The 9,397-nt window shown below is 46.4% G+C and overlaps 2 protein-coding genes and 1 long non-coding RNA gene across 5 annotated transcripts in view; 2 read left to right on the forward strand and 1 right to left on the reverse strand.

Annotated features, from left to right (window-relative positions):
- Nucleotides 1-646: 646 nt before the first annotated feature.
- LOC112550747 lies at nt 647-2,815 on the reverse strand. The gene is made up of 2 exons (XR_003094717.1): nt 2,678-2,815; nt 647-831 (listed from the first exon to the last, which is right to left on the reverse strand). It is a non-coding gene; the product is annotated as an uncharacterized LOC112550747 (long non-coding RNA).
- HOXA7 (homeobox A7) lies at nt 865-4,540 on the forward strand. Its single transcript, XM_006026475.2, has 2 exons — nt 865-1,734; nt 2,739-4,540. Exons 1-2 carry the CDS (start codon nt 1,359-1,361, stop codon nt 3,020-3,022), a joined length of 660 nt encoding a protein of 219 aa, XP_006026537.1. The 5' UTR covers nt 865-1,358; the 3' UTR covers nt 3,023-4,540.
- A 1,053-nt stretch (nt 4,541-5,593) lies between these two features.
- The window catches only part of HOXA3 (homeobox A3), a 43,692-nt gene continuing 39,888 nt past the window's right edge, over nt 5,594-9,397 (forward strand). For all 3 annotated transcript variants that reach the window (XM_006026478.3, XM_025207411.1, XM_025207412.1), the window contains exon 1: nt 5,594-5,723. The gene's annotated coding sequence lies outside the window, so the exon portion shown is untranslated. The remainder of the gene's footprint in view (nt 5,724-9,397) is intronic.

Consider the following 9,397-nt stretch of genomic DNA (forward strand, 5'->3'; position numbering starts at 1 on the left):
AAATCAGGAACTTTATCGGTGATCTCAGTGCAGCCTTGCCATCTCCAGCTTAGGACGGGAAGGTAGGTCCGCAGAGAGGTAAAGAAGGCATGAAGCAATAGGTTAAGATCTGAAGCCCTACGTATCTGGGACTTCTCGGTTTTTAAAAAGGTGTTCAAAAAGAGATGTCCTTTTTTGCTACTGCAAGGGGACAGGGGGTGGAATTATTCTCCTATTTAGCACAGTGAATTCGTCATAACTGCAGCCTTACCTTTAGAGAATCAGCGACTGGGTGATTATAAATAAAAAGCGTGATCGATTATTAATTCGCCTTTGAAATACGGGGAGTGGGCTGTATTGGACAGGCAGGGTTTGGCAGCGTGTGCGGGGTACTCTTAGCAGAGCCAAAGGGTATCAATATTCTTCCAGAACTGTTAGCTTCCTCTGACACATCCTGATTTGGAAGAAGAAAAAAAAAGAAGAAAAAAAAGACAGAAAAGCATTTCTTCAGCCACCCCATCCTGATTCATCTAGCTGAAAGCGATTAGCAGAACGTAGCGTGTCAATATCTTAATAAATCTGTTCGCAAATTAGGAAGCCCAGTATATAATTATTTCACAACTTGCCTTCCTGCAGGAAAAAAATAATGCATGCATGATTAACAGAATCATTTCAACATTTTTTATGATAGCCACATGGTTACAGTTTACTGCAGAGACTTTTTTTTAATGTGCAAGATGTGTTTTCTTCCCCCGAAATATACGGAATATCGAGCAGCCCAGGACTCTGGTTCATTAGGAAGTCAGATCTGGTGCAAGGTTCGGCTGCTGTGCAAGTCCGACTTGGCGGTGGCTTTTTAAGCAGAGAAAAAAAAAAGGGGGGGGGGGGGAGGATAGAAAATAACAAATTAATTGAAAGGCAGGCAAAATATATGCCTAGCCATATCTAGCTTTTCTACATCAATACAGCCCTGGAATAGGGAGATTTACATAGCACAACACTCGGCTTAAATTTCACTATAGACCCATATAAATCTCTGTTTATTTACTTCCCGTACTTTATCGGGATCTTACAAAATACCGTCTACCATGTGCCAGCCTTAACCAAAAAAAGCCCCCTTGTCTTTAATTTGTTAGACATATATTTGATCCTCTTCCCCTTCCATTATAGGATACTGTGAGACACGCTGATCTATACCACCTGTGATGCAGGCGGAGATTGGAGGACGGGGTCATATGACTGGTCACGTGCTGGAGGCAGCTCAGTCCAAAAGAAAATGGGGTTTGGTGTAAATCTGGGGGTGTAATGTTATCATATATCACGCTACCTCGTAAAACCGACACTGAAGCCTACCGGACAACAAATCACAGGTCAAAATTATGAGTTCTTCGTATTATGTGAATGCTCTTTTTAGCAAATATACGACGGGGGCTTCTCTTTTCCAAAATGCAGAGCCTACTTCTTGCTCCTTTGCAAGCAACTCTCAGAGAAGCGGCTATGGACCAGGCGCTAGTGCTTTCACCTCCTCCATGCCTGGCTTGTACAATGTGAACAGTACCATATATCAAAACCCGTTCTCTTCCGGATACAGCCTGGGCTCTGACGCCTACAACCTGCATTGTTCCTCTTTTGATCAGAACATTCCCGTCCTCTGCAATGATCTAACCAAATCCAGCTGTGAGAAAGCGGAGGAAAGCAACCTGCACAGCCAGGCAGAGGCTAATTTCCGGATATACCCCTGGATGAGGTCTTCAGGTATGGGGAACGGAGAGGGCAAGAGCGACGGCAGCCAGGCGAATATGTAGCCAAAATGACTGTCAGCACAGCCTTTATGGTTTTAATTATAGCAGAGGCGCCATTGCGTAGAAAGCCCGTGGCATTGTATGTAAATGAGTATCATAAAACTTTTTATTGCCCAATTAATGGGTTCTAGCCTCGTAAATTTATTTAACTCCATTTGCTATGGAATGTTAGCATTGAGTTTATTTGTGCTGTTGGAGAGAGAAATATCGAGGGCTGGTTATGTACCCTGCCAGCCCACGAGGGGAGAGGGTCCCCCCCAGAGAAGCTGGACTAAAATAACCATCATCATCATCCTCTTTTGGTGGGAGAGGCGGAGGAGAGGGGCGCTCAGGACCGGAGGACCGCCTGGTTCAGGGGCACAGGACTGTACTAGCCCACGCTAGTGTGTGATGTGTCATTTTTTTTCCCTTTTCCAGGCAGCTCAGGGTCTGCGCATTCGGGGCCCGGGGGTGCGTGTGCGTGCGTGCGTGTGTGTGTGTGTGTGTGTGTGTGTGTGTGTGTGTGTGTGTGTGTGTGTGCGCGCGTGTGTGTGCAGGGGGGGGGTCTTCTCTGCAATGGGTTGTTTCTGAGCGGAGACAAAGTTGCCGTGGGATGGGGAAAGGGATTCTGAGCGTCCTACCCACCCCCCCGGCAGGCTGTTGGCTGCAGAGGTAGTGCCTGCCTGTGTGCAGGGGGAAAGCTGGGCAGTGCGGGGAGTCCCAGGCGAGGGGAGTGCATCCTGGAGAAAGCAATTTCTCCTCTCGCCTCCCCCAAGTATTTTTCCCCCCGGCTTGGGTCTGTTTCAGATGTCTGGATTTGTCCTGCCTGAGCTGGACATGCCGGCCAGCAGAAATGCCTTTGTGTGGGGGGAAGGACGAGGGGTCGCTCCTGGCGGCTGCTGCCTGGCTGTAAATACCGAAGTTTCCATCTACGCGCCCGTCTTCGGTTTCCCAGCTAACTTCTTTGCCTGCTTTCAGGTCCAGATAGGAAGCGGGGTCGGCAGACGTACACCCGCTACCAGACCCTGGAGCTGGAGAAGGAATTCCACTTCAACCGCTATCTGACCCGCAGGCGGAGGATAGAGATCGCCCATGCCCTGTGCCTGACGGAAAGGCAGATCAAGATCTGGTTCCAGAACCGGCGCATGAAGTGGAAGAAGGAGCACAAGGAGGAGAGCTCCAGCACCCCGGTACCCAACGACACCACGTCAGCAGCAGCGTCTGTGGAGAAAGTGGAAGAGGAGGAAGAAGAGGAGGAATAAAAGTCCCATCCCATGAAGCAATCCCAAGTATTCTCCACGCACGTGACAGTTGTAAAAGCTCCCTTCAAAAAAAAAAAAGACTCACTCTTTCATTTTAGAAATCAGTCCCCTTTTAATGAGCATCTTGAAAGCGAGCGTCTGCAGACATGAAAGGGCTCCCCGAGTGATCCCGCCAGCCCCCCGCCTCAGCCCAGCCCCATTTCCTGTCTAACCCATTCAAAATGTCTCATCAGATCATCCTAAAATCATCCCGATCGGGTTGTTTTCGTTTGCCCAAGCCTTGGTGGCTTTGTTTTTCTTTTCTTTTGTTTTTTTTTTAAGGGGGTACATTTGAGGAGGAGAACTCCTACTTGCACATATAGACAAGCGTTAAGATCCAGAATAACTACCTGACTCAACTAGTTCCAATCAGTGGTTAAGGGGTAAGTGCATTAGGCTCACAAGAAAAAAAAAACCAACAAAAAAACTACCTAATTTTGAGCAACTAGCTCTGCACTTCTGGTTTCTTTCCCCCCCCCCCCCCCCTTTTTAGAGCTTTTAGCTAACACCAACAAAAAAAGGTTTAAAAAGCAAGGGAAGAAAAATCCTGTACCAATAATGAAACAGAAACCACTACAGCCTAAAGCAATGAGTTGTACTACCTATTTGCCAGACTACCTATATCTTGCTCCGCCTACCTATCTTCTAAAGTATACTGTATTTTAGTAATCAAGAGAAGAGAACATACTAATGTGAATCGCAGAATGCTTTTAGAAACCTACATGTAGTCCTTTGAAAAGCACGCATCAATAGCTTTGGTATATAATTTGGTACCGAAAATGCTGACTATATTTAAATTTAAAAATAATATATTTATTCCAAAGCAATTATAAATGGAAACCATATGCTGCACCATATATTTCTTCTCTTTTCTTTACTATTCTGAGAGAAGAAGCAAACACATGCCAATGTTGTACAAAGCGGTTTAATATCTTGCGTTGGCGTCTACCTTTGAATTACACTGATAAAGGGCGTTTTCTTTTCTAGGCTCGTCTCACTTAATATAACTGAAAATGTTGCTTAAAAAGTGAATTCAAATGACCATGTTACCGCCTCTCAAAAATCCTTTTTGTCCTGGTTATTAGAATGTGTTAATATGTAATACCATGAATTTTCCTACAATCCTACAAATGCTGTATATTTGAACCTTTTTTTTTATCATTTCTATTGTCATAGACCTCATGTGTAAGATCATGTCATAAATTGAGAAGTATGTAATTAATTTGGAAACCTTGTAGCATGACGTATTGTTAAAAACTCTATAAATCCGTCTTGAAGGTTTGGCTAAAGTTTATTCATAAAATTGTATGTTACAATGTGTTTCGCTGTGTTCATTGTGAACATTTGGATATGCCGTGTAAGTATTGGAAGTGGAAAAAAAATGTGTGTGAACTCTCTTTGGAAGTGATTCCGTGTTCAAGTATCTCCCACGATAAATGTGTTTTATGTTACACAGAAAATAAATATGCTTGTTGACAACGAATGGCGTTTCTTTATTAGTGAACAGCGCAAAAGAAGCACAATAAAAATAATTTACACAAATAAAGAAATTAGATCAAATAAATCATTTTCATCCGCAATCAAACGGGGGGAAATTCATACGTGATGGATTGAAAGGAATCAGTCACTTTCTCTAGCTCGAGCTTATAATTTTTCAGTTGAGTTGATTAATTAAGCACAAACCATCCTTTAAAAGAGCTCCTGCGTGTGCTACTCTTTAAATCACAACAGAGCTGAAATGCGCCTACATGGCCACGCGGAAATCCGCATTAGAGAAATAATATTTGGTAATGAACCCAAGGCGCAATGCGAAACTTCCAAGCGGGAGCGATCTGTGCCTACGGGTGAGAGCGAGCCACAGGGGATGGGAAAATATTTTTTTAGATAAATAATTATTCCTGGAAAATAAAGCAAAAAAAGTCCGGCAGATCCAGTATTTTGTAAAAGAAATGTAAAAAGATCAGGCAGGCGAGGCTTTATAGAGGACAAGACAAACAGAGGGAGAATAACATGGGCATCTGCAGAGAAGTTCCCTCGCTCGGCTGTGTGCAGTGGCTGGTCAATGTGTTAATTGCAATTTTAATAAAATTAGTACAAACTCTAGGTCCTTTAAAACTCTAGGGCTGCCTCTCTGGTAAGATGGCGCCTCTCTAAGACCTGCCTCTTCTTAGTGATGAGGAAAAGGCCATAAATCCGTTGTTGTTTATGAAAATTTACAACTTTGCAATACAACTTTATGAGTTGTTCGGTTTTTCCATTGGTCGTTGTCGGTCATGTGGATAGTAACCGTGAACATGAACTTTTTTATAATTTCCCTTGCGAGAATAGAGCTGCATTCTTTTGCTCAGCTCTGTCCTGCTTCGGATCTCTCTGGCTTTCAATCCCCCATTTCATTTGTTCTTTGTAAGGCAATAGTGAACAAAGTGTATGGAGGTTCAGCATAAGCAGCCGCCTAGAACACAGATCCTGGATGGCAATTTCCAATTCCTCCGCTGGAAGGTGTGGCATATTGGATTCAAAGCACTGGAGTGGCAGATTTTCAACTTGCAACCTGGCTAATTTCCTGCTTCTTCTGGCACCAAAAGGAGGGCGATTCGTCTCCTGTGCAGCCAAAGCGACAGCTGTCAAAGTAGCAGGGGCTCCTGCTAGCCAGAACCTAAAGGTGAGAAATGTATATAACACTACAGTAAGCAGGGAAACTGTGCAATACCTTTTTTTTTAAAGAGATGCATAGCAGACATGTGAATTTATATAAATTGAAGCATTATCAATCAAAACCCGCGCTTGTTTATACTGAACCGCTTGCATGCAAAAATACAAACATTTGCTCTTTAGCGAGGCTGCCGTGTCATTTTAATAAAAGTTATTTTTAATTCTTAAAGATATGCTGGAACATTGCGATTTTTTTTTCAGAATTCAGGTTTATGACATCACATTAAGGAGATTACTTTTTTTTTTTTTTTGCACGAGGAAAAAAAACCCGAAACACGTTCGTTTTTTATTCCACAGCTTTAACAGCAGAATATGAAGTGCAATGGTGCTAGCTGACTAACTAATAATATTAATAAAAAAAAGAAAACACTCACAATTTCAGCAAGAGACCAACCAGCATAGCATCGCCTCATTCCATTGCATGTTTTCAAAGGAAGAGGAGGCTATTTCTGGAAGGACAGGGATAGAGGAAAGACAGGCAAGATGGGGCTTCGGTTTCTTTATCAGATGAATCATTGCATGCAAAATAACTGTGTCACGTAACTGTGTTGAACCGGATCCTTGACATGTTTCTGCAGAGGTGGTTTATGGATTATTTGTATAGCGGGCTCGGTGTTACAGCGATGTCAGCTCTGGGAAAGGAGCTTTTTTTCTTTTCATTTCTTTTCTTTTTCCCCCCTGCTGTTTCTCGCGTGGGGCTGGAAGGATTGGAGAAGGGCATGTGCCAATTGAGTCCGGATTGTGAATACCGGCTGGCGGAGGGGGGAGGGCAGAGCCCCGGCCCCGGGTGTGTGAGCACGCAGGGCACTGGCGTGTGTTGCACGGATCTGGGCTGCCTGCCTGCGCCGGTGGGCTGGAAACCGCGGCTCCGGCGGCGGGGTCTGCTCCTGCTCTATCTCGCCAGCCCTGACAGTCATTAAGAATGAGCTGCTGGGAGTGCTTTAAATGTTAGCACCGGTGTTTGTGTTCTCGGGGCCGATAAAGAATTACATTTGCATTGCATTGCATTGCAGTATCTGCTTGACTGCAACTGCAGTGAGCGCCGGATTATTTATTGCAGGGCGAGGGGTTCTCAGTGCTGCCACTGTGTGGCGGAAGTAAGTAGGAGAGGGGAGAGGAAGCACAGGCTGCTGCGAAGTGCAAAGCCTGGGAGGCTGGCGTTCTCCTGGAGAAACCCGAAAAGCCGGCCTACCTCGGGGCGCCGTGCCCGCTGCCCCGCGGCCCGGCTTGCCCCCGGGCCTGGGGCTCGGTGCCCGGCTGGGTGTCGGCTGTCGGATCTCACCCTGGGATCTGCTCTGCCAGGAGGGGCTGGAGGCTGCCCAGTGAGGTTGCTAATACTTCAGTCTAAACAAATGCTTTAGACGGCAAACAGTGTTTGGATTAGAGGCTATTACTGCTTTCCCTCGCACGTCTGAACATGAGAAGGGCTTGTAAGTGGCCTGATACACTCCAAAAAGGAGCCTTTTAAGTTTAAGAGGGTAACTGCCCCCGCACCTGTACACTGATGGTGGGCTTTGACTTATTGGCTCGATGGACTCAGGCGCCAGAAACCCCCCTCGCCGCGCTACACGGCGCTGCCCAGATTTCTTGCACGGGGGCTTGATCTTTCGGAAGTTGAAAAAATAGGACTCGCCCGGCTGCTGCTCACTTGGCTCCACTGCCCAAAGGTTGGATGGCTTTTAGCTTCCCAGCGCTAAGATTGGAAGCAGAGCTGCTATCCCTGCCTGGGGAGCGCCCCTAGGAAAGCTTTCTTTTTGCAGATTTATATATTTATTTATTTATTTTGGCTGAAATAAAACACGATTGCAATGCAGATTGTTTAGCTGTCGCTATAACAACTCCAGTACACCCTTACCCCTGGCAAATCTGTACTTTCATTTCTCTACGGAAGCAACTGCGAAATGTTTCCATTTATTGTGCGGAGTCATCCGAGATTTAGACTTTGGCGAGAACAATAACTTCAGATTCCCACTGGCCAGTTCCTCTCGACTCAAAAAGATACAAATAGCAGGCACCCGAGCTCATGTACTGTAAACAGAGATACCCCTCTCTGTTTTTGTGACGAATGCAATGTCTTTTTAAACAAAAGACCGGCTGAGCATAACTTTTCGTAAGTAGTGTGGACGCTGCATGTTTTGGGTACACTGAATCTTAATTTCCCCGGTACATTTTCGTTCTAACCTGCCTTGAAAAATATCCATTTGTTTAAAAAAAAAAAAAAAAGACAAACTCCCAAACGATTCTTTTTGTTCCCCAGATGGATTATGCTTATCTTGCACAGCCCGAAAACTTTGCTGGGGGAGAGTGGCTTTCAGAAAATAAACAGGATTTTTCCTGGCTTTGCCAGTACACTTGTATTTTTATTTTTCCAGGTGTGCTTAGAGAAATGAATCTCGATTGGGAAAGATTTTTTTTTTAAAGGAACGCCTGAGTGCAATCAACATCTCAATGGGAATGTGCGACTGAGGACAGTAACAATACCAACTATTGTGGAGGGAGGTTTTAACTCACTCCGGTTTTATAGGTATCGTAATCATCCTCCGGAAATGAGACAAACAATCTTCCCACGACAACAAAACTCTCGCATTGAGGGCTCTCTCGGAAAGGAGCGGGCGCCCATGGCACTTCAAAGCGAAGCGGGCTTAAAATTAGGCTCTTCGAGCCAGTGGAAGAGCCACGTCTGATGAGTAAACACAGCAACTGCAGCCTGGACTGAATTACCAGCCAGCTCAGCGAGTTTCAGCAGCCTTGCTGCGGCTCCTGCGCTGGGCCAAGAATTAGATTTCCGCTCTGGGGTAGCTGCCAGGCTGAACAATTAAGTCCAAGACCCGTGTTTAATGTAATCTATCTATCTATCTATCTATCTATCTGAGCTAACCCCCGGCTTCACTAAATGATGTGAAGTAGCAACGAAAGAGGCCAGGCTTCTGGTTCTCCAGCTTGGCAGGGCTCTTGTAACGAGGGGCCGCGCTGCTGGGAGGTTTTAACGTGGGGCTTGTACCTCCAGGAGGATGGGGTTTTAAGGGAAGAAGCACGTGCAACTTTATCTGGACGCGGGTTTTCTGAGGGCGCCGGAAACCTGCCCCAAGCCCTTGCTAATGAGTCCGCTGGAAACATTGCAAAATCTCTCTCCTGCAGGCCCCCATTTCCTGTCCGCCCCGCACTCTCCACTTTGATGAGCAGAGGGCAGGGGTAGGGAGAGCTCCTCAGCTCGCCTCGGACAACGGGGCTCAGCTGAGCCACGTATACAGAGGCTGGACTCCGAGCAGGGGCGGAGAGATGGGCTCCTCCAAATCTGAAGGGCAAGATTTCTTTGGAGGGAGGGGGTCAGGCTCTTTAGCTGCCCCCGGGTTCGAGAAGAGAAAGCGACCCACCCCGAGCAGATTGGGCCCTGCCTGCTCTGCCCCAGCGGCGGATCCCTGTCCTGTCGCGCCTTTTAATTGCTCCAAAGTTTCCAGCCCCGGCCTAGATCACCGGCTACCTGTGCTACGGACTGCTGCCAAGGGCTGCTGCCCTCTTCAGCGCGCAGCTTGGGGATTTCTCTGCCTCCCACGCTGCAGAGCCTAACTTTGGCCAGCCCAGTCGCTCCGGGCACTGCCCCTGGGGCGCTCGCGGCCGCCGCTC

Source organism: Alligator sinensis, unplaced genomic scaffold (assembly GCF_000455745.1).
Source record: "Alligator sinensis unplaced genomic scaffold, ASM45574v1 scaffold29_2, whole genome shotgun sequence".
NCBI classification, from domain to species: domain Eukaryota; kingdom Metazoa; phylum Chordata; order Crocodylia; family Alligatoridae; genus Alligator; species Alligator sinensis.

Coding starts and splice junctions, on each gene's coding strand:
- HOXA7 (XM_006026475.2), top strand. CDS start 1,359: ATGAGTTCTTCGTATTATGTGAATGCTCTTTTTAGCAAATATACGACG. Junction 1,735..2,738: donor CCCCTGGATGAGGTCTTCAG/GTATGGGGAACG, acceptor GCCTGCTTTCAG/GTCCAGATAGGAAGCGGGGT.